The sequence below is a fragment of the Chiloscyllium plagiosum genome, unplaced genomic scaffold, assembly GCF_037043375.1.
Source record: "Chiloscyllium plagiosum isolate Xiang-an unplaced genomic scaffold, Cpla_swu_hap1 HiC_scaffold_46, whole genome shotgun sequence".
Taxonomy (NCBI): Eukaryota; Metazoa; Chordata; class Chondrichthyes; order Orectolobiformes; family Hemiscylliidae; genus Chiloscyllium; species Chiloscyllium plagiosum.
In genome coordinates this window covers 15664899-15688032 of record NW_028270184.1, presented here as the reverse complement: position 1 = coordinate 15688032, position 23134 = coordinate 15664899, and the positions used below count along the sequence as shown (strand labels likewise).

Below are 23134 nucleotides of genomic sequence, written 5' to 3'. Positions count from 1 at the left end.
GGTGGCCATTCAGCCTATCATGCCGATTTGAGCTCCTGGAACATTTATCCAACTAATGCAGTTTTCCACTTGCACCTCCATAGTCTTGTAAATGGCTAGTGTTCTCTGCCATATCCCCACCTGTCAAAGAGGTGGGGAGGGGTGGTCAACCACCATCAGGGAGTCGTTACTACTCTTTTGAGCACCTTGTAGTGCAATGGTAATGACCCTAATCCTGAAGTGGGAGGTGCGGATTCAAGCCCCGCCTACTCCAGGGGTCTGCAGTAACATCTCTGAACAGGTTCGTTCGAAAAATGGTTTAAAAGACATGATCGCCCCGCCCACCCATTCTCTCCGATTGGTTGTGGGACTCACGCGTCTTCAGTCACGCCCCTTCCACTGTTGTGACGTCACGCACTGGGAGGTGCCTCTTGTGATGGCTATCGTGGGGAGAGCGGGATCCGGCTGCTGGATGGGGCGGTCGCTAGACCGGAAAGAAAAGATCTCGCCTGCGGGGTAGGTGATTGTGAGACAAGGTAGGAATGGAAACGGCAGCAGCAAGGGACCCGGGGGGTTTAATCAACATCTGGAGGAGGCCTGAGGACCGGGAATAAGTGCCCCACAGGCCCGCTTGTTCATCCCGCGGGTGGGGATGGTCTTTTCAAGTTATTTGAGCAACCGGGCGCCATCTTTGTGAGGGTACGGCGCGTGTTGTTTAGGGGCGGGGAATGCGGGCGGCCATCTTGGTGAGGGTACGGCGCCTGTTGTTTAGGGGCGGGGAACGCGGGCGGCCATCTTGGTGAGGGTACGGCGCCTGTTGTTTCGGGGCGGGGAACGCGGGCGGCCATCTTTGTGAGGGTACGCCGCGTATTGTTTCGGGGCGGGGAACGCGGGCGGCCATCTTGGTGAGGGTGCGATCTATTGTAATGCCTGCTGGAGAATTCCGACCTGGTGGCAGCTTTCGTGTCAATGAGACTTGCCTCACTTCAGCCTTGAGAGACCCGGCTTTGAGTTTAGACTGTGTACCTTTAAAACAGGAAAAGGGATATCCAGTAAAAAAAAACGGGAAAGGCGGTTTGTGAATTGGAGGTGAATGAATCTGGTAATTTGTCCTGATGTGAAGGTGCTGGTGTTGGATTGGGCTGGAGAAGGTAAGAGTCACACGAGACATAACCCAACAGGTTTATTTGAAATCACAAGTATTCGGAGTGGAGTTGACTTCACCTACCGAAGGAGCAGCGCTTCGAAAGCTTGTGACTTCAAATAAACCTGTTGGATTTATAATCTGGCATCGTGTGACTTCTGACCTGGTAATTTGTGGCGCTGGAGCAGCAAGTGGGTGTTTTAAAATCCCAGTGATCAGGGGAGCAAATCATTGGCGTGATCATGTTATTTTTAAGTTTGTAGAAACGAAAAAGAGGGAGACCACTGGGAGTGGTGGAAAAAATTGTAAAGACGGATTTGGATTATAATGTAGGGAGGAGGGAGGACTGGAATTTATTTTTTTTTCAGGTAGGAGAGAAGAACGTTCAATAAAAACCAGAATTGTCTCCTGGGTTTTGATCCTGCCCTCACAGTGGTGTCTTTTGTAAGTTCCTTTTATAGGGTGTTACAAGTTTCAGGTGGAAAACTCAAACTAAACTTCATATCAAGATTTGATGATCACATGAGTTATCAGGACCTGAGTATCATTGCCCTTCGAATATGGTAGGAAAAATGTTTGCCTGTTCTGTCTGAGAAAATAATTCAAAGGTTGTGTGACTGCAAATGTTCTGAGACACACGTCTGATTGAGATTGTCCTCTCCACTAAATAAGAGCTTTATTCGGTCATTTAGTCTGTAAATACATTGCACCATGCACATTGAAAGGAAACTAAGTGTTCTGTGTGGAAATAAGGTTTCAACTGATCATCCAATCTGAAGAGTCAAAAGGACACTGGCACCATAGAAAAACTGTAGAAATGTGAGGAGTATATAATTTTGATCCTGGCTGCGAAAAACACTGCCGCAGTTATGTAGAGGACAGCACCATTGAGAAACAGTTAAAGTGTGGACACTGCAGTAAAACACTCAACTGTCCTTTCCTTCTGGAAAATCATCGTAGTCACACTGGGCTAAATCATTCACATGTTTCATTTGGGGGAAAGAATTTACTAAGTCTCATTTCACATGAGTGGATTCATGCTGAAGAGAAGCCGTTCAGCTGCACTACTGTGGAAGGAGGTTTAGGTGATCATGTCACTTCTAGACACCAGCGAATGGTTTGGTTTATTATTGGTGCCCTTGTTATCCAGATATTCCAGGGGATGAGTGCAGGACTAGGGAAATAGCATCTGCTGTGGCCCTGTTTTGCCAGTAGGCAAGTTACAGAGAATCAAGGCAAGCTGGGAGGCTAGAGTTGATGTGGGCCATGACTAAGATCTCAAAGCACTTCACTGGGTGGGAGTCATTGAGGCAAGTTGCGTGTGTTTTCATAGAACCCCTACAGTGTGGAAACAGGCTATTCGGCCCAACGAGTCTACACTGACACTCCGAAAAGGAACCACCCAGACCCATGCCCCTACCCTGTTACTCTACATTTACCCAAACTAATACACTTAACTTTTATATCCCTGAACACTATGGGCAATTTAACATGGCAAGTTCATCTGTTACGTAGGCTTTGCCACAGGCAGCGGGTGTCCGTATGGTTAGTTTGGGTCTTTAATTTGGTACAGTACGACCTCTTAGCATCTCTTAATGGCTTTGCAGAGGTCCTATCTAGATTTCCTGTATAGGTGTGGGTCATCCAACTTCAATGCTGCATGCCTGGGCTTCAGTAGGCAGTGGATTTCCTGGTTCATCCATAGTTTCCTGTTGGGGAACACACTGTTGTCGTCTTTGGCACCTAGTTCTCCACGTACCTGCTAATGAAGTCTGTGACGGTGGTGGTATACTTGTCTAGGTTGTCTGCTGACTCCTTGAATATGGTCCAGTCCACCAATTCCAAACAGTCCTGTATCAGCTCTTCCATTGCCTCAGATGAGCATTGAATTACTTTCTGTGAAGGTTCCTCCCCTTTCAACTGGGGCTAGTAAACTGGGAGATGGAACATAGCATTGTGATCTGATTTTCCAAAGTGCGGATGGGCTATGGAGCAGTAGACGTCTTTGGTTGTGTAGCAGTGATCAAGGATATTGAGTTGTCTGGGGCAGGAGATTTACTAGTGGTATTTTGGTAGAACCATCTTGAGGTTGGCTTAGTTGAAGTCTCCAGCCACGATTAATAGGGCCTCAGGGAATTTTGTCTCCAGAATATTTGTCCCAGCGTAAATTTCATTCAAAGCATTCTTCACCATGTACACAGCTGGCAGGGTGGTGGACGTGAACTTGTGTAGTACATATGAGGGATGGCATTTCACTGTGAAGTATTCTAGGGTTGCTATGTCTGAGCATCAGAAAGTGTTGATTATGAGGCAGACCCATCACCCATTGCAATGCATGTAGAACCCCTCAGCTTGCGAGGCACAGTCAGGTATAGCAGGAGTGACCCACGTCTCCATAAAACAGAGGACACAGCTGTCTCTCAGTTATCTTTGGAAGTTGAGTCTAGGTCTGGTCATTTTCTTTTCAACAGCTTGCCAGGAGTATGCTGGGGATGGGGCAGGTTTGGGGGGTGTACTTGAAACAGTGTTGTTTCGGTCTCAGCTACAGCCCTGCATATCTTCCCTGTTTTCTGGTAGGTTTCCTGTTTCTGGGCGGTGCTCGGTGTTGGTGGTGTGAGTATACTGTTCTGGTAGGTAAGTCGGGATGAGTCGTCATGAGGTCGGACAGGTCTGCCTCCTCGCGCTTGAGTAGCCGTGGGATTGGAGTTCAGCCCTGTGTTGGTCGGATCCCCTTGGGGTTGTGTCGAAGTGGGTTCAGAGTTCAGTCCTGGGTTGAATGGGCCTCGTTGGACTTGTCACTGTGGGGGCAGGTTTCATTCCGAGTTGGGTCGGGTCACTGCGGAGTCAGGTTGCTGCAGGCTCAGGGTTTGGGCCTTGGTTCCAGGTATCCTCGTGGGGCCTGCAGGAAGCCAGTAGTGTAGGTTTGCCCTAGGCTTACACATCCAGCGTTGTTAATACTCACGTCTGGACGTTTGTAGGATCGTCAGACCTGTAAGTAGATTTAAGAGAACAGTATTAGTAATTTTTTTAATAGACTTAGAATTTAAGTTTAAAAGTGCAGCACGATAATAAGGAATGTGTGAATAAGATCTGCTGTAGAGAGCTGGCAAAGAGTCGTCCTGTGTCGGCACCACCATAAGCTTTACTCGTTCATCCAATCTGCTGTCACACCAGCCAGAAAGTGTTCAGTTGTGGTTCATGTGGAAAGAGTTTCAGGCAGTCATGTCTTCTCAGAACATACTAGTGCTCTCGTCTGGAGAGAGACCATTCCACTGCTCTGTATATGGGAAGAAATTCACTCATACTTTCAGCCTCCAGATATGCCAGTGAATTCACACTAAGGAGAAATCCTTCACCTGTAATTCATGGGGAAAGAGTTTCAGACAGTCATCTGCTCTCATTGTATACCAAGGTACTCATGCTGGGAGAGACTATTAAATCCCAGCCCCATACAGTCTCCCACGTCTTTGGGCCAAAATCCAAATCCACATGCACCATTTCCTCCTTCCCCTACTTACGGTCACTCTTCACTTTCTAATCGGAGACATTAATCAGAGGAATATTTCAGACTCTGAATTGTAGATTTTACACAAAACATCTGTTTAGTGTCAAGTAAAACATAATAATTTTATTGTCTACAAGTTCTTGAGAACTCTTGAATTGGGGGGGGGGGGGGGGGGGGTTAATCGTGGCACAGAAGTCACACAACACCAGATTTATTTGAAATGACAAGCTTTCGAAACGCTGCTCCTTCATCAGGTGAAAGCTTGTCATTTCAAATAAACCTATTGGATTATAACCTGGTGTTGTGCAACTTCTGACCTTGTCCACCCCAATCCAACATTAGCACCTCCACATTTTCAAAGAATCATTGCAGCCTCATAAATCAGCAACACTGACAGACTCCCTGACCCCAGGGAAAAGACTTTGTCTATTTATCCTATCTATGCCCCTCATAATCTTGTGACCCTCTATAAGGTCACCCCTCAGCCTCCGACGCTCCAGGGAAAACAGCCCCAGCCTGTTCACCCTCTCCCTGTAGCTCAGATCCTCCAACCCTGGCAACATCCTTGTAAATCTTTTCTGAACCCTTTCAAGTTTCACAACATCTTTCCGATAGGAAGGAGACCAGAATTGCACGCAATATTCCAACAGTGGCCTAACCAATGTCCTGTACAGCCGCAACATGACCTCCCAACTCCTGTACTCAATACTCTGACCAATAAAGGAAAGCATTCCAAACGCCTCCTTCACTATCCTATCTACCTGCGACTCCACTTTCAAGGAGCTATGAACCTGCACTCCAAGGTCTCTTTGTTCAGCAACACTCCCGAGGACCTTATCACTAAGTGTATAAGTTCTGGTAAGATTTGCTTTCCCAAAATGCAGCACCTCACATTTATCTGAATTAAACTCCATCTGCCACTTCACAGCCCATTGGCCCATCTGGTCCAGATCTTGTTGTGATCTGAGATAACCCTCTTCGCTGTCTACTACACCTCCAATTTTGGTGTCATCTGCAAACTTACTAACTGTACCTCTTGTGCTTGCATTAAAATAATTTATGTAAATGACAAAAGGTAGAGGGCCCAGCACGGATCCTTTTGGCACACCACTGGTCACAGGCCTCCAGTCTGACAAACAACCCTCCAGCACCACCCTATGTCTTCTACCTTTGATCCAGTTCTGGGGAACCTTGTCGAACGCCTTACTAAAGTCCATATAGATCACATCTACTGCTCTGCCCTCATCAATCATCTTTGTTACTTCTTCAAAAAACTCAATCAAGTTTGTGAGACATGATTTCCCACGCCCAAAGCCATGTTGGCTATCCCGAATCAGTCCTTGCCTTTCCAAATACATATACATCCTGTCCCTCAGGATTCCCTCCAACAACTTGCCCACCACCGAGGTCAGGCTCACCGGTCTCTCGTTCCCTGGCTATTCTTTACCGCTCTTCTTAAACAGTGTCACCACGTTTGCCAACCTCCAGTCTTCCAGCACCTCACCTGCGAGTATCGATGATACAAATATCTCAATAAGAGGCCCAGCAATCATTTCTCTAGCTTCCCACAGTGTTCTCAGGTACACCTGATCAGGTCCTAGGGACATCCAGTACTTCCTCCTCTGTAATCTGGACATTTTGCAAGATGTCACCATCTATTTCCCTACAGGAGACAGTGAGGACTGCAGATGCTGGAGATCAGAACTGCACTTTTCCAGCAACACATCTATTTCCCTACAGTCTATATCTTCCATATTCTTTTCCACAGTAAATACTGATGCAAAATATTCATTTAGCATCTCCCCCATTTTCTGTGGCTCCACAGAAAGGCTGCCTTGCTGATCTTTGAGGGGCCCTATTCTCTCCCGAGTTACCCTTTTGTCCTTAATATATTTGTAAAAACCCTTTGGATTCTCCTTAATTGTATAGGCCAACACTATCTCATGTCCCTGTTTTGCCCTCCTGATTTCCCTCTCAAGTATACTCCTACTTCCTTTATATGCTAAAGATTCACTCGATCTATCCTGTTTATACCTGACATATGCTTCCTTCTCTTTCTTAACCAAACCCGGGATGTACTTCACCTTGTTAAGCCACACCCTTGCCTCCAGCACCTCATTGTTTACTGCAAGTTCTTATCCGATCAAAGTCATGCCAGTTGAGCCTTTGTCACGCACCCCTAAACTTCACTCTTTCCCTACCCGCTCATACCCGATATGCATTCTCATTCCCTCCTTTTATCGTTTCATGATAACCGATGGCATGGGGGCCGACCTCAGTGCTGTTGCCATTTGGAATCCTCAATAGCTGGGTATCGGGTCACCAAAGCCCGTCCTGTTGGAAATAATCCCTGCATGGAGTCTATCACTTGATGTAAGATACATTTCAGAACAGCTATTCCCAGGAAGATTCTTATTATAACCACCCCTGCCTAAATAGCCATTATGACTAGCCAGTCCTTCCGTCCTCCGAGCTTCCAGTCTCCCCTTCCGGCCCATCTCTTGCCCTCCTTTATAGACCCTAATTGTTCATCCATCTTGTGGACATAACGGGTAACATTAGCTGTGACGTCGTGCAGGTCCATGATGCATTTGTCCTGTGCTATAGGGCAAACGCCACCCTGGCGGGTAAGGAGGTAATCCAATGCATAGTGATTTTGCATGGACAAAAGTCTGAGTTGGTTCAGGTTCTGAGTGATGACCTTGAGCGCTGTGTGGGTAGCGTTGCCCAGCATGGTAAGTCCGCATGCAAGATAGTTACATTTATGGGTGGCCATGTTGGCCCCAGAAGCTCCAAGGCAGAAAATGCCTGCTGCCCCGTAACCAGCTGCCTGTCTGGCAGGAAGAGTGGGAAGATCTTTATAGGCAGTGCAAAACTCCTCAGAGACATCACACTTCTGACTGCTGAGTGCCAGTCCCTAATGCCCCAGACAGGGTACCCTCCTGGGAAGTAGGGTTCCAAGGGCCACCGAGTGAGGGTAAGGGGACTCTAGGAAGTTTGTGGCCGTACCGTTAAAGAAGATAAAATAACCCGGGTCTGTAGAAAGGGTTTCTGAATAGCCTTTATCGTGAGAGTAATCATGGTTAATCCAGGCAAATGTGGCGCCAGTGGGACACGATACTTCCTTAACTCCATCTCTGTTTTGGGGAAGGACAAAGACACAGGCATCCACTGTGAGGTGGGTACAGTCGACTTTACCACATAGGAGCCGTTCCCCTCGTTTAAAGAGAACACAGTCGGAGCTGTTGTAATGGCAATTGACACTCGCGTGTCCTGGGTGGGTAGGTCTGCACTTGTGACGATGGCAGGAGCGGTAAAGGTGAAAGGTTTTCTCACTACAAATGAACACTTCTGAACATCCACCGCCCTGCCCCCCCGCCCCACTACCAGTGAAGCATCTCTCATATCCCCAGTGGTTACTGGGGAAGTTTCCCTCTTCTGTCTTCCCAGCACATGTCCCCCTTGAGCCAAGCTCTGTCCATGTGGTCAAAAGGCTGGGAAGATACATGCAGTCTGCCATGGGGGTCTGTGCAGGTTCGTACTGAAGAGTTATTCTTCAGCATTGTGGCAAACTGTTACTGGCTAGAGAGCACTGGTAGTGTAGGCCACGGTCCCACTGAGGGACACTGGAGAAGAGAGAGTTCTCTCCAGTGGATCGAGGGAAGCAAGCAGTGGTGCCATCACCATACAGTCTGTTGGTAGACCTGGTAGAAATAATTGCCAGCCGTGTATTCCTGAATGTCAATACCGATTGCTCTTTACCAGAGGGCTCTGCGGGACTGAGTCATGGAGACAGTAGTGGGGTTGGGGCGGTATATTTCTTGCAGGGAGGGGTTATTTTTCAGAGCCTCCCTTATAGCTTTCAAAGCACGGAGACAGGCCCTTTGGTCCAAGCCGACAAAAACGTCCATCCACACTAACTCCATTCCCCTGCATTTGTCATACAATAAGGTGATGGTCTCTCCCTTCCAGGGTCCCTCCTGCAGGTATAGTCAAACTTGCAGCCCCAGTACCAACATGGGAGTTGTCGCAGATTCCTTTGGTCGAGGACCAACTTACAATCTGTTTGGATGAGCAATCCATTGCAGTAATTGATTTTAGTAACCTTCTGCATCTCAAACTGGTTCCCTTGCTCATTGGTACAAGTGAGAATATTTCTCCTGCACAAATGATGGACCTGATTACGTCTACCCAGCTTGCAAATCTTGACCCTCCCTTCAATACTCTGGTTGGACAGACGTAGTATACATATGGAATGAGCAGTCACATGGAAGTGGTTGAGATGTGTACAGTAACAACATTTAAAAGGCATCTGGACAAATGCATGGATAGGAAAGGTTAAAAGGATATGGGCCAAATGCAGGGCAATGGAGTTAGTGTGGATGGACGTTTTTGTCGGCTTGGACCAAAGGGCCTGTCTCCGTGCTGTAGGATTCCATGACTCTTTGACCTGAAATGTTGACTCTATTTTTTCTTCAGTTTCTGCTAGACCTGCTGAGCTTTTCTAGCAATATCCCTGCTAAGCCATCGTAATGCTAATAATCTCCCACAGTAACCCCATCCCGTCACCTTCCTGGAGGCAAGTATAGATGCACGTGATATATCATTAGCAAAACTGGCAATACAGAAGTACAGATTAGTTTTTATCAGTCCTTTTCCTCCTTCCCTTGGTCTGTCATCCACCATTTACATTTGCTCAGGTGAATCCAGTGATTCTTTCCCTTCCCTGTCACTGCAGTGGGGGTTTAGAGCAACACCTGGAATGGCCCTTTCCAGTGGGGTCCCAGTTTCGGATTAGGACCCACTCACTAGTCTCTATTCCTTCCCAGTCAGTGTTGCGATCAGGTTTGGTGTTCTTTCACTACCTGCTCGTACCTTATACACATTCTCAGCGCGAATTGGCATCCTGTCTCCACAATGTAGAGAATGTGTTAGTTAAGTTTGTGAATCATTCAGTTTAATGTTAGAAAGGAAAGAATAAAAGGGAACCTGAGGGACAACGTTTTTATACTGTGTAGTATACATATGGAATGAGCAGTCACATGGAAGTGGTTGAGGTGTGTACAGTAACAACATTTAAAAGGCATCTGGACAAATGCATGGATAGGAAAGGTTAAAAGGAGATGGGCCAAATGCAGGGGAATGGAGTCAGTGTGCTTTGTCGGCTTGGACCAAAGGGCCTGTCTCCGTGCTGTCGGATTCCATGACTCTTTGACCTGAAATGTTGACTCTATTTTCTCTTCAGTTTCTGCTACACCTGCTGAGCTTTTCTAGCAATTTGTTTTCGTTTCTGATGAGTCACTGGACTCGAAGCGTTCACTCTGCTTTCTGCTATCAGACCCGCAGAATTTCTCCAGTCACTTCTGTTTTTATTTCAGACCTCCGGCATTGTTTTGTATTAGACAGTGTAATTGGGCTGAAGCTTATTAACATCAGCAGGAGATCGCATTCAACATGGTTAGGTCTAGGTTGTCATAAACAGAAAATAAAACACTGTAGTCATTTATGAACTCACTGGTGACTCAGCAAGTCGGATAATTGAGAATCCTTTCAATGCAAGAAGTATACGAAATAAGGTAGGTGAACTTGCAGCATGGGTTGGTACCTGGGACTTCGATGTTGTGGCTATTACGGAAACATAGGTTGAACAGGGACAGGATTGGCTGTTGCAGGTCCCAGGGTTTAAATGTTTTAGTAGGGTCAGAGGTGGGGGTAAAAGAGGGGGAGGTGTGGCATTGCTTGTCAAAGATAGTATTACAGCGGTGGAAAGGACGATGGATGAAGACTCGCCATCTGAGGTAGTTTGGGCTGAGGTTAGGAATAGGAAAGGTGAGCTCACCCTGTTAGGAGTTTTTTACAGGCCTCCTAATAGTCCTAGAAACGTAGAAGAAAGGATTGCGAGGATGATTCAAGAGAAGAGTGAAAGTAATAGGGTGGTTGTTATGGGGGACTTTAACTTTCCTGATATTGATTGGGAAAGCTATAGCTCAAGTTCGTTAGATGGGTCAGTGTTTGTCCAATGTATGCAGGAGGGTTTCCTGACACAATATGTAGACAGGCCAACAAGAGGTGAGGCCATACTGGATTTGGTTCTGGGTAATGAACCAGGCCAGGTGCTAGAATTAGAGGTAGGTGAGCACTTTGGGGAAAGTGACCACAATTCGGTGACTTTTACTCTCGTGATGGAGAGGGATAAGTGTGCACTTCAGGGCAAGAGTTATAGCTGGGGGCAGGGAAATTATGATGCGGTGAGGCATGACTTAGGATGTGTGGCTTGGAAAAGTAAGCTTCAAGGCAAGGGCGCAATTGATATGTGGAGTTTGTTCAAGGAGCAACTATTGAGTGTCCTTGATAAGTATGTACCCGTCAGGCAGGGAGGAAAGGGTCGTGTTAGGGAGCCGTGGTTTAATAAGGAATTGGAATCCCTTGTTAAATGAAGAGGGCGGCCGATGTAAAGATGAGGCGTGAAGGTACAATTGGGGCTATTGAGAGTTATAAGGAAGCCAGGAAGGACCTGAAGAGAGAGCTAAGAGCAGCAAGGAGGGGACATGAAAGGTCCTTAGTTGGTAGGATTAGGGAAAACCCTAAGGCTTTCTATACGTATGTCAGGAATAAAAGAATGACTAGGGTAGGAATAGGTCCAGTCAAGGATAGTAGTGGGAAGTTGCGTGTGGAGGCTGAAGAGATTGGGGAGACACTGAATGAATACTTTTCGTCAGTATTCAATCAGGAACAGGACATTATTGTCAATGTGAATACTGAGTCACAATTAAGTAGAATGGATGGCTTTGAGGTATGTAGAGAAGAGGTGTTGGAAATTCTGGAAAGGGTGAAAATAGATAAGTCCCCTGGGCCTGATGGCATTTATCCTAGGATTCTCTGGGAAGCAAGGGAGGAGATTGCAGAGCCATTGGCCTTGATTTTTATGTCCTCGTTGTCTACAGGAGTAGTGCCAGAAGATTGGAGGCTAGCAAATGTGGATCCCTTGTTCAAGAAGGGGAGTAGGGATAACCCTAGTAACTATAGGCCGGTGAGTCTCACTTCTATTGTGGGCAAAGTCTTAGAGAGAATTGTAAGGGATAGGATTTATGAACATCTGGATAGGAATAATGTGATCAAGGATAGTCAGCATGGTTTTGTGAATGGCAGGTCGTGCCTCACAAACCTTATTGAATTCTTTGAGAAGGTGACTAAGGAGGTGGACGAGGGGAAAGCGGTAGATGTGGTGTATATGGATTTTAGTAAGGCGTTTGATAAGGTTCCCCATGGTAGACTACTGCAATAAATACGGAGGTATGGCATTGAGGGTGAGTTGGAGGTTTGGATTAGGAGTTGGCTGGCTGGAAGAAGACAGAGGGTAGTAGTTGATGGCAAAGGTTCATCTTGGAGTGCCATCACTAGCAGTGTTCCGCAAGGATCTGTTTTGGGACCATTGCTGTTTGTCATTTTTATAAATGACCTGGAGGAGGGGTTAGAAGGTTGGGTGAGCAAGTTTGCAGATGATACGAAAGTCGGAGGAGTTATAGACAGTGAGGAAGGACGTGGCAGGTTACAGCGGGATATAGATAAGCTGCAGAACTGGGCTGAAAGGTGGCAAATGGAGTTCAATGTAGCTAAGTGTGAGGTGATTCACTTTGGTAAGAGTAAGATGGGGTACTGGGTTAATGGTCGGATACTTGGTAGTGTGGATGAGCAGAGGGATCTTGGTGTCCATGTACACAGATCTTTGAAAGTTGCCACCCAGGTAAATAGTGCGGTGAAGAAGGCATATGGCGTACTGGCTTTTATTGGTAGAGGAATTGAGTTCCGGAGTACTGAGGTCATGTTGCAGTTGTATAAGACTCTGGTGCGGCTGCATCTGGAGTATTGTGTGCAGTTTTGGTCGCCATACTATAGGAAGGATGTGGAGGCACTGGAACGGGTGCAGAGGAGGTTTACCAGGATGTTGCCAGGTCTGGTAGAAAGATCGTATGAGGAAAGGCTGAGGCACTTGGGGTTGTTTTCATTGGAGAAAAGAAGGTTTAGGGGTGACTTGATCGAGGTGTACAAGATGATTAGGGGTTTAGATAGGGTCGACAGTGAGAATCTTTTTCCACGTATGGAGTCAGCTATTACAAGGGGGCATAGCTTTAAATTAAGGGGGGGTAGGTATAGGACAGATGTTAGGGGTAGGTTCTTTACTCAGCGAGTCGTGAGTTCGTGGAATGCCCTGCCAGTAGCAGTGGTGGACTCTCCCTCATTATGGGCATTTAAGCAGGCATTGGATAGGCATATGGAGGATAGTGGGCGAGTGTAGGTTAGGTGGGCTTGGATCGGCGCAACATCGAGGGTTGAAGGGCCTGTACTGCGCTGTATTCTTCTATGTTCTATATATGGAGAAGGATAATGGCCTCTGACCAGTGTGAATTCGGCAGTGTTTTAGAAGTTCAAATGAATTCATTAATCCCTTTCCACTCTCCGGACAGTGGAATGGTCTCTCCCCACTGTGAACTCACTGGTGCCTCAGCGGGTGGGAGGAAGAACTCGATCACTTCCCACACAAAGCGGGGAGGTCAAGGGTTCTCCTCAGTGTGAACTTGCTGCTATCATAATAAAGTGATGGGTGGGTGGATCACTTCCCACACACTGGGCAGGTGAACGGCCAGTTTGAACTCATTGGTGTATCAGCAGCTCAGATGAATCAATGAATGCTTTTTCACCCTCGGGGCAGGTGAATGGTCTGTTCACAGAGTGAAGTCACTGGTGTGTCAGCAGGTTGGGTTAATTAGTGAATCCCTTCCCTTACTCCGAACAGGACAACGAGCAGGTGTGAAGTTGCTGGTGTACGGTGAGATCAGATGATTGCTTAATGCCCAGTTCCACAGTGAGAGTAGGAGAATGGCCTCTCATCAGTGTGAACACATTGATGGAACATCAGTTCCTCAGGACGTCTTCAGGATTTCCTGCAGTTTGGACAAAAAGCTCTCTTGTCTGTTTGAGTACCTGGTGTGTCAGCAGGTGGGCTGACTGAGTGAATCCTGACCAGGTGAATGGCCACTCACCAGTGTGACTGCGTTGATGAGTTTCCAACTTAGAGGGGCATTTGAACACACCTCTCATTTCCAATTTTTTCCATGTTGCGGGTATGGATGTTAAGTTGGAAGCCTTCCCCAGACAGACAGCACATGTACAATTCCTTCCTGGTGTGATGTGTTTCAGATTATATAACTGCCTAAAGCTCTAACCACTGTGCAGTGTAACAGGCTTGTATGTTTGGTGTTTTTCCAGATTGAGAGTGGACAAACATTCCTCCTTTCACATTTCCAGATGGATGATTTCCAGGTCCTGAGTGCCTGTACCATTATATTTGGTTTGAGTTTTGTTTCTGTGCATCCTTGCCTCCCCACAACCTGTAAAGAGAATTTGAAGACAGTTCATGCGTGCACACACAGACATGTGCAAATGCACGCGCACACAGACACAGGCAGACACAGACACACACAGTTGTCAGTTCAGGATAGAGATTCAGAGCAGACAACCCCAGTTTGGATCACCATTTGCTCCTCTAGTTTGCAGACAGAGCCAGATTCCTTTTCGCCGGTTCCACCAGGTCTTTGAATTCGGGGTTTGTGGCCCCACATGGGATGTCTCCAAAGCCTCCAAACCCACCATCTTCTCTCACTCACCTCAACAATGCTGGTTCCACATTGATACTGTGCATGCATAAAATACTACCAGTTGATTCTCGATGGCTGTGGACAAAGAGTGAAAACAAAAATTGCTGCAAGTCACAGCGGATCAGGCAGCATCTGTGAAGAGAGTAAGCTAATGTTTCGAGTCTAGATGACTTCATTAGAGCTGATGTGAAATACAGAGAGGGCAGCATTTATGCAGTGGTGGAGTGGAGAAGGCTGCTGATAGTGCAGATTAAATTATCAGAATGTGAGAATGGCAGAACAATGGTGTGTCTTAACTGCCAAGCTGGAAAGAACACATGGGGGAGGGGAGAGAGGGAATGGTGACAGGGAATGTTACAAGTAAAGCTAAAAGAAAGCGAAGGAATGGGAGTGGGTTTCTGATCTGAAGGTGTTGAACTCAACATTAAATTCCGAAGGTTGTAAAGTGCTGAGTCTGAAGATGAGATGGTGTTCCTCCAATTTGCACTGTAATTCACTGGAGCACTGCAGAATGCCAAGGACAGACAAGTGGGCACGTGAGCAGTATGCAACATTAAAATGACTGACTATGGCAAGGTCAGGGTCATGGTTGCGCACGGAACAGAGGTGTTCTACAAAGCTGTCACCCAGCCTGTGTTTGGTTTCTCCCAAGTAAAGTAGGCCACATTGGGTGCAGTGAATGCAATACACCAGATTACAGGAGGTACAGTACAGGTGAAATGCTGCTTCGCCTGGAAAGATTATTTAGACCCTTGGAACAGGGAGGAGGTGAAGGGGCAAGTGTAACTGCAGAAGGTGCAACATGCGAAGGTGCCATGGGAAAGAGTTGATGATTTGGAGATGCCGGTGTTGGACTGGGGTGTACAAAGTTAAAAATCTCAACACCAGGTTATAGTCCAACAGGTTTAATTGTAAGCACACCTGGTGTTGTGTGATTTTTAACCATGGGAAAGAGAGGTGGTGTTGGTAGTCGAGCAGTGGACTGGGATTTCCTGGAGGGAACAGTCCATATGCAATGCATACAGGGGAGTGAGGGGAAGATAATTTGGCATTCTGCTGGAGTTGTCTGAAATGGCAGAGAATGATCCTTTGAATCGGAGGCTGGTGGGATGAAAATTGAGACTAGGTGGAACTGATGACACTCTTGTGAGTGATGGGAAGGGGCAAGGTAGAAGCATGGGTGATAGATCAGATGCGGTTGAGGGCCCTGTCAACCACAATGGGTGGGAAATCATGGTTATGGAACAGGAAGCCATGTCAGCAGTGCTACTTTGGAAGGTGGCATTATCCGAATAGGTACAACGCAGTCGGAGGAGTTGGGAGAATTGGATGGAATCCTTGCAGGACATGGGGTGTCAAGAGCAGTAATGATGGTGGCTTTGTAGTGGATGGCAGTTTATTCCCCAAAATGGAGACATAAAGGTTAAGGAAAGAAAGGGACGTCTTGGGAGATGAACCACGTGATAGTTTTAGAGGAGTGGAAATTGGAGGCAAAATTAACAAATGTTTTAAAGGTCCAAACGGGAGCATGAAGCTGCACAAAAACAGTCGTCGATGTACCATTGATAGGAGGGGGCCAGTGTAAGACTGGAATAAGAATAGGACTAGTGAGGGCTACGGATGTGGGAGATCAGAGTTGAGAGTGTGGTGCTGGAAAAGCACAGCAGATCAGGCAGCATCCGAGGAGCAGGAAAAATTGACGTTTCAGGCAAAAGCACACTCTTGACTGGAAGAAGAAAAGTTCCACCCACCCCATAAAGAGGCAGGCAAAACTGGGACCTACACCACTCCTTTTGACTTGGCAGAAGTGAGATGAATTAGAGGAGAAACTGTTCAGCCATACTTCTGCCCTTTCTCCTTCCTGTCACTCTCAACAGCGTGATTGGGTCCCTATTGTCCTCACTTTTCATCCACATCCAAAGGATCATTCTCTGCCATTTCAAGCAACTCCAACAGAATGCCACCACTAAATACATCTTCACCTCACTTCCCCCATCTGCATTTCACAGGAACTGTTCCCTTGGGGACACCTTTGTCCATTCCTTGATCCACACCACCACCCCCTTTCCCACGGCACCTTTCCATGTAACCGCAGCAGGTGCAACAGCTGGCCCTTCACCACCTCCCTGCTCTCACTTTCCAAAGGCCTAAGCAATCTTTCCAAGTGAAGCAACATTTCACCCGTGCCACCTCCAATCTAGTGTACTGCATTTGCTGCACCCAATGTGGCCTACTCTACGTTGGAGAAACCAAATGCAGGTGAGGTGACCAATTTGCAGAACACCTCCGGTCCATGACCCTGACCTTCCTGTAACCGGTCATTTTAAAACAGCTTGTCTGTCCTTGGCATGCTGCAACGCTTCGGGTGAATCACAGCACAAACTGGAGGAACAACATATCTTCTTCACTTCTGAACATAATACTGAGTTCAACATCTTCAAATTAGATTACTTTACAGTAGTGGAAACAGGCCCTTCGGCCCAACAAGTCCACACCGACCCGCCGAAGCGCAAACCACCCATACCCCTACATTTACCCCTTACCTAACACTACGGACAATTTAACATGGCCAATTCACCTGACTTGCACATCTTTGGACTGTGGGAGGAAACTGGAGCATCCGGAGGAAACCCACGCAGTCACGGGGAGAATGTGCAAACTCCACACAGTCAGTCGCCTGAGGCGGGAATTGAACCCGGGTCTCTGGCGCTGCGAGGCAGCAGTGCGAACCACTGTGCCACCGCGCCGCCCACAAACATGTGAATCCATTCCCATTGCTTCCCTTTGTTTTAGCTTTACTTGTTAGATTCTCCATCATCATGTGTTCTCTTCTCTCCCCCACCCTAGTGGGCCATCTTTTCGTTCCAGTTTGGCAGTTAGACACGCCATTCTCACATTCCCATTACTTAATCTGCACTTTCAGCAGTCTGTGTCTCTATCTCTCACTCACTCACTCACTCACTCACTCACTCACACACACACACACACACACACACCCAGCTCTCCCCCCTCTCATCCCCACCGCTGCATAAATGCTGCCATCTCCATACCTCACGTCAGCTCAGATGAAGTCATCTAGACTCCAAGCAATAGCTTCCTCTGGCTCCCTTCGCTGAGGACAGATTGCAGCGTCTGCAGTAATTTGCTCAGGACGAGTGGGGGGTGGGGAAGGTCATGAAGGGCCGAGCGGGCGCGGCCAACCAATCAGTGTGAATGGGGGGGGCGGGGCTGGAGGAATGAGGGGGCGTGCACCGATCAGGAAAAGGAATGAACGGTTTTACAAACTGCCGCTTGATAGCGGGGCATTAAATATCTCTGACGAAATTTATGAGAGACTTTAAGAAATAATTGAGGTGGAGATTCGATAAGTAATCTATTTTCCAATGAATGTACAGAAATCGAGTAAGACAGGTTCAAGTCCCTACAGTGATGCTCCTGTCGCTCAACATTCCTTGAAGACGTCAATGTGCCCCATTCACTCAACAACCGGTCTGCCGACATGCGCAGTGGTGGATTGTAGCGGAGCATGCGCAGTGTCATTTTGTTCCAGGCTCTGGAAGGCTCGCGACCATTTTCTTCAACGGCTGCGGCCGGCCGAGGGAAAGGGGAGGCGTGGAGCGAATTCGTAAAGACCTCCATTCGCAAACCCTAATTGAGACCAACCGAGCCCCGTGTTAGGAGATCTGTGTCTTTATCCCGGGAAGAGGCCCAGGTTGACGGCCGCCACCTTGGAGAGTTTTTAGAAGCTGAGATGGGACGGAGTCGGGTGATGGAACTGAGGTAGAAATAGGCGGTTTTACTGATGATGTGAACATGTGGTTGGAAACTCAGTTTGGGATGAAGTGTGGCACCAAAGTTCCGTACGGAGATTCAGTCAGTGGCTGAGAAATGGAGTTTGTAACTGAATGGACTGAAAGGCATTGACTTCCATCCTTCAGTCGAAAGTCTTTGTTCCTCCAATGCTGGACGTCAAAGCGTTCAGGATCTTTGAGGTCATCATCTTCACATCGATCCGCTACTCTGATCATTTAAGGTGGAGATTGAGGATTTGGACATCCTGTTAAATTTCCACACAAGTTGTAGATCTATAAAATCCCTCTCCTTTGTCCCCTGCCTCTCCTAATTCCTCTTCAGTCTCTTTCTTTTCTCTCACCATCTGATTCATATAGGTTCCACAGTCTTGTGTTGGCTTAGACCAGGTTGCTCCCTGATTGATATTAGTTTTAGCCATAGTTAAGCTTCCATGACAATCCATCACCACTCGTGGTAATTTTTCCCAAGGGCCAGCCTGCAAATTGCGAGATTCACTCAGTACAATTTTCCAATCTTCCTCTGTTTTTGTGTCTTCTTCCTCATTCATTTCTTCTGTTTTAAATTGATTTCACAGGGTTTGCGAAGAGAATGATTTGAAGTCAGGAACCTGAAACTAAACATCATGTTATGTCCTAATGGAGTCACCCAGTTTATCACAACCGGAATATCAACAGATTTTAAATATGGAAGGGCAAAACACTGTTCACATTGGGAAGAACAAATACTTGTGTTCTGTGTGCAAAAAAGGCTTTAGCCAATCAACTGGCCTTGAGAACCACAAATGCATTCACACTGGGGAGAAACCATGGAAATGCAAGGACTGTGAGAAAAGATTCAGTCACCGCTCTGCACTGAAGATTCACCAACGTATTCACACTGGGGAGAGGCCATTCATCTGCTTCAAGTGTGGAAAGGGATTCACTCAGCTTTCCACTCTGCTGACACACCAGCGAGTTCACACTGAGGAAAGACCTTTTAAATGTCCAGACTGTGGGAAGTGCTTTAAAAGTTCCAGTGAGCTAATGTCTCATCGGCGTGTTCACACTGAGGACAGACGGTTCAGGTGCTCTGATTGTGGGACTGGCTTTAAGTGGTCATCTCAACTCACTGTCCACCAGCGCATTCACACTGGGGAGAGGCCATTCATCTGCTCTGAATGTGGAAGTGGATTCACTCAGTCATATCACCTCAAGGCACACCAGCAGGTTCACAGTGAGGAGAGACCTTTTAAATGTCCAAACTGCAAGAAGTGCTTTAAAAGTTCTAGCTACCTGCAATCCCATCAACGCGTTCACACTGAGGAGAGACCTTTTAAATGTTCCGAGTGCGAGAAGTGCTTTAAAGGTTCCAGGGAGCTGATTGTCCATCAACGAGTTCACACTGATGAGAGACCGTTCAGGTGCCGTCATTGTGGGAATGGGTTCAAACGATCATCCCAACTCACTATACACCAGCGACTTCACACTGGGGAGAGATCATTCATCTGCTCAGAATGTGGACAGGTATTCATTCGGTTTTCCACCCTGTTGACACACCAGCGAGTTCATTCTGGGGAGAGGCCATTCACCTGTACTGAGTGTGGGAAAGGATTTCGTGAGTCATCCCACCTCAAGGCACACCAGCGAATTCACACTGAGGAGAGACCCTTCAAATGTCCTGACTGTGTGAAGTGTTATAAAAGCTCTGGAGAACTGAAGTTACACCAACGTGTTCACACAGGCAATAGACCATTCAAGTGCTCTCACTGTGGGATTGGGTTCAAGTGGTCATCTCGTCTCACTGCACACCAACGCACTCACACTGGAGAGAGACCATTCAGCTGCTCCGAGTGTGGGAAGGGGTTTACTCAGAAAATCCACCTCATAACACACCAGCGAGTTCACACTGGGGAGAGACCTTTTAAATGTACAGACTGTGGGAAGTGTTATGTAAGATCCTGGGATCTGATACGCCATCAACGCATTCACTCTGATGAGAGGCCTTTTAAATGCCCAGACTGTGGGAAGTGCTTTAAAAGTTCTGGGGAACAGATGCTACATCAACAGTGTTCACACCAATGAGAGACTGCTTAACTTCCCACTCTCTGCAGGATGATCATCTGAACCAGTACAGCAGCAAATTCACACTGGAGAGAGACCATTCATCTGCACTGAATGTGGGAAAGGATTCATTCAGAAATCCCATCTCATTACGTAGGTGCTGAGCCAACAGCAAGTTCATCGGTGATTTCAGGAGTTGTAATTTGCTGTTAATCACATCACAGTCACAAACCTGTTAAAACATCCAGCCCAGCTTAAGGTGCTAATGCAACATGTAAAGATAATTTTTTGGACTTGGCATTAAAATCAAAGTTTGCTGAATCGACTTCATATCCCAAATATTTCATTATGAATATAAATCATAAAATTAGATGTACATCAGATATGGGTGATACAGTAATAATGGGTGACTTGAATGCTCATATAAACTGGGTGAACCTAGCCAACATACATGCTGTGGAGGATGGAATTCGGCATTTGTGCTGAACGTTTCTGAAGTAGAACATTGAAGGGCTAAGTAGGTATCAGTTTGTTTTAGGCTTAGTAGTCTGTAAAGAGGAAGTATTTAATAACCTTGCTGTTAAGGAGCCTTTGTTGAATAGTGACATTAATATTGTGGAATTTTCAATAATGTTTGATGTTATAGAATGGCAATGTGGGTGCCCCAACATCCTGATGAGTGTAAACATTCAGGAAAGCATCTCACTACCACCTTCTCCCGGGCAGTTAAGGTTAGGCAATAAATACTGGCCAAGCCAGCAACACCTAAATCCCATGAATAGATTTTTTTTAAAAATGAAGGAGTGTTACTTCACTGAAATTGAGTATTTGAACAGGATGTTGCTGGGAAAATTGCTGTTTGTGTTAAAGTCTTTCAAAATTGTTATATCCATACAGAGCCTTTTTTATTTTGTGCAATGAACTTGTGTTGTTTTATTAAAAGAACATTGGCAGTCTCATGCGAATATGTCCAATAATTAACCATCATCCTAAGTTAATTCCAAAAACAAAACATATGACATATCAAGCCAGGTTTTATTCAGAGATCTAACTTGTGCAGTATTACCATAATTTGGGATCATGAGTCCATCCATCAGAGTCAGCATGGTTTTATGAAGGTCAGATCATGTTTGACTAATTTGTTAGAGATTTTCAAAGATGTAACAAGCAAAGTGGATTATGGGGATGCTGCAGATGTAATTTATCTGGATTTCTGGAAGGTGTTTGATTAAGGCGCTGCACAAAAGGTTAATTCACAAGGTTGGATCATATGGGATTTGGGGCAGTTTATTAGCATGGATAGGACAGAAGACAGAGTGAGGATAAATTTTTTTTTTCTGGATGGCAAGATGTAAGTAGTGGGGTGTCGCAGGGTTTGGTCCTTGGACCCCCGCTATTTACAATCTACAGTTGTGATTTGGATACACGGATGGGAGGCGGTATAGCCAAATTTGTGGATAACACAAAAATAGGGAGGACAGTAAATTGCAATGAGGAAATAAGATCCTTACAGATGGATATATAAATAGGTTAGGAGTGTGGGCCAAAATATGGCAAATAGAGTTTTAACAGATGGCGTGGTCGCGCATTTGGGTTGAAAAAATGGGAAGGCGACCTATTATTTTAATGGGGAGAGTCTTCGGGGTGCTCCTTTGCCAACAGGTCTGGATGTCGTCGTTCACGAGTCACAGAAAACTAGCATGCAGGTACAGCAGATAATAAAGAAACCAAATGGAACGTTGGCTTTTACAGCTAAAGGAATAGAATACAAAGATAAGGAAGTATTGTTGCAATGATACAAGGTATTGGTGAGACTGCATCTGGAATATTGTGCACAATTTTGGTCCCCTTATTTGCAGGAAGATGCAGTTCAGAGGAGGTGCACTAGATTGATCTCAGAGATGAGGGGTTTGTCATGTGAAGAGAGATTGAACAGTTTAGGCCTATACTCTGGAATTTAGAAAAAATGAGGCAAGATCAAATTGAGGTATTCAAGATGATAAAAGGTGTGGATAGAATAGACGTGGAACGGTGCTTCCTGTTGTGGGGCAATCTAAGATGAGAGATCATAGTCTTAGGATAAGGGGTAGCAAACTTAAAACAGAGCTGAGGAGAAATTACTTCTCCCAAAGGGTTGTGAATCTGTGGAATTTGCTAACCCAAAGTCCAGTTGGTACTGGTCCAGTAAGTAAATTTGAGGAGTTAGACAGATTTTTAATTGGTAATGAATTGAAGGGATATGGAGAGAAGGCAGGAAGATGGGGGTGAGGAGCATATCAGTCTTAATTGAATGGCAGAACAGACTCAATGGGTCGAACAGCCTAATTCTGGTTCTATATCTTATGAACTTGGAGAATGAGTGATGATCTCATTGAAACTTGGAAGGTTCTTACAGGGTGGATGTAGCTTGGATCTCTCCCCTGGTTGTTCAGTTTAGAACCCAGGGGACTTCAATGGCATAGGCCATTGAAGAAAAAGGAGGGGAATGAGAAATTTTCAGAGACAGTACCAGCGCAATGGGCCAAATAGCAACCTTGGTTTTAAGATTCAATTTTGTGGGTTTATAATGAAGCAGTATTTATTTACACAGTTTCTGTTTCATCTATAATCAATTATTTCTCCTTTCAATAACTGGGAGATATTTCACCAATGATTGCTACTAATATGTAGAGTAACAAATTTATTACAATTAATAAACAGAGCCCTACAACATGAATAATCAGGATCCTGTTACACTCATTTGCTGCTTATAAAAATGAATAAACTGGGTGTAATTGCATTAATAATCAAGCTCCAAGTACATTACGAACATGTTATTAATACGCCATCTGCTTCCACTTTAGCATTTCTCAGTCCCCACCAAAAAACCTTACTTTTAGATGAGACAGATTCTGAGATATTAAAAGGAATTTGGGAAGCAGTTATTCAATCCAGCATTGATTGCATTTCATCATTCATTGTCACAATATTCTATCTATTTTTATTGATGGTTATCGGG

The 23134-nt window shown here is 46.0% G+C and overlaps 2 protein-coding genes and 1 long non-coding RNA gene across 9 annotated transcripts in view; 2 read left to right on the top strand and 1 right to left on the bottom strand.

The window, feature by feature from the left end:
- The first annotated feature begins 409 nt into the window (after positions 1 to 409).
- Positions 410 to 20459, top strand: LOC122543927 (uncharacterized). Of its 6 annotated transcripts, none has more exons than XM_087983617.1 (2): positions 410 to 495; positions 18672 to 20459. In XM_087983617.1, the coding sequence occupies exon 2, from the start codon at positions 18733 to 18735 to the stop codon at positions 20155 to 20157; it is 1425 nt and encodes a 474-aa protein (XP_087839743.1). In that variant the 5' UTR covers positions 410 to 495; positions 18672 to 18732; the 3' UTR covers positions 20158 to 20459. The 6 variants fall into 6 exon arrangements, with proteins under 6 accessions (XP_087839743.1, XP_043538789.2, XP_043538792.2 ...); XM_043682854.2 differs by having other exon boundaries at positions 427 to 515; XM_043682857.2 differs by lacking the exon at positions 410 to 495 and adding an exon at positions 948 to 1068.
- Positions 467 to 23134, top strand: part of LOC122543928 (uncharacterized) — a 64949-nt gene continuing 42281 nt past the window's right edge. Inside the window, exon 1 of one of the 2 annotated variants that reach the window (XM_087983644.1) lies at positions 467 to 495. The gene's annotated coding sequence lies outside the window, so the exon portion shown is untranslated. Of the gene's footprint in view, positions 496 to 1604; positions 1687 to 23134 lie in introns of those variants that run through there. The other variant, XM_087983645.1, reaches the window with a different exon arrangement.
- On the bottom strand, positions 1783 to 17440 carry LOC122543929 (uncharacterized). The gene is made up of 3 exons (XR_006310191.2): positions 17335 to 17440; positions 13670 to 14017; positions 1783 to 4112 (listed from the first exon to the last, which is right to left on the bottom strand). It is a non-coding gene; the product is annotated as an uncharacterized LOC122543929 (long non-coding RNA).

Coding starts and splice junctions, on each gene's coding strand:
- LOC122543927 (XM_087983617.1), top strand. CDS start 18,733: ATGGAGTCACCCAGTTTATCACAACCGGAATATCAACAGATTTTAAAT.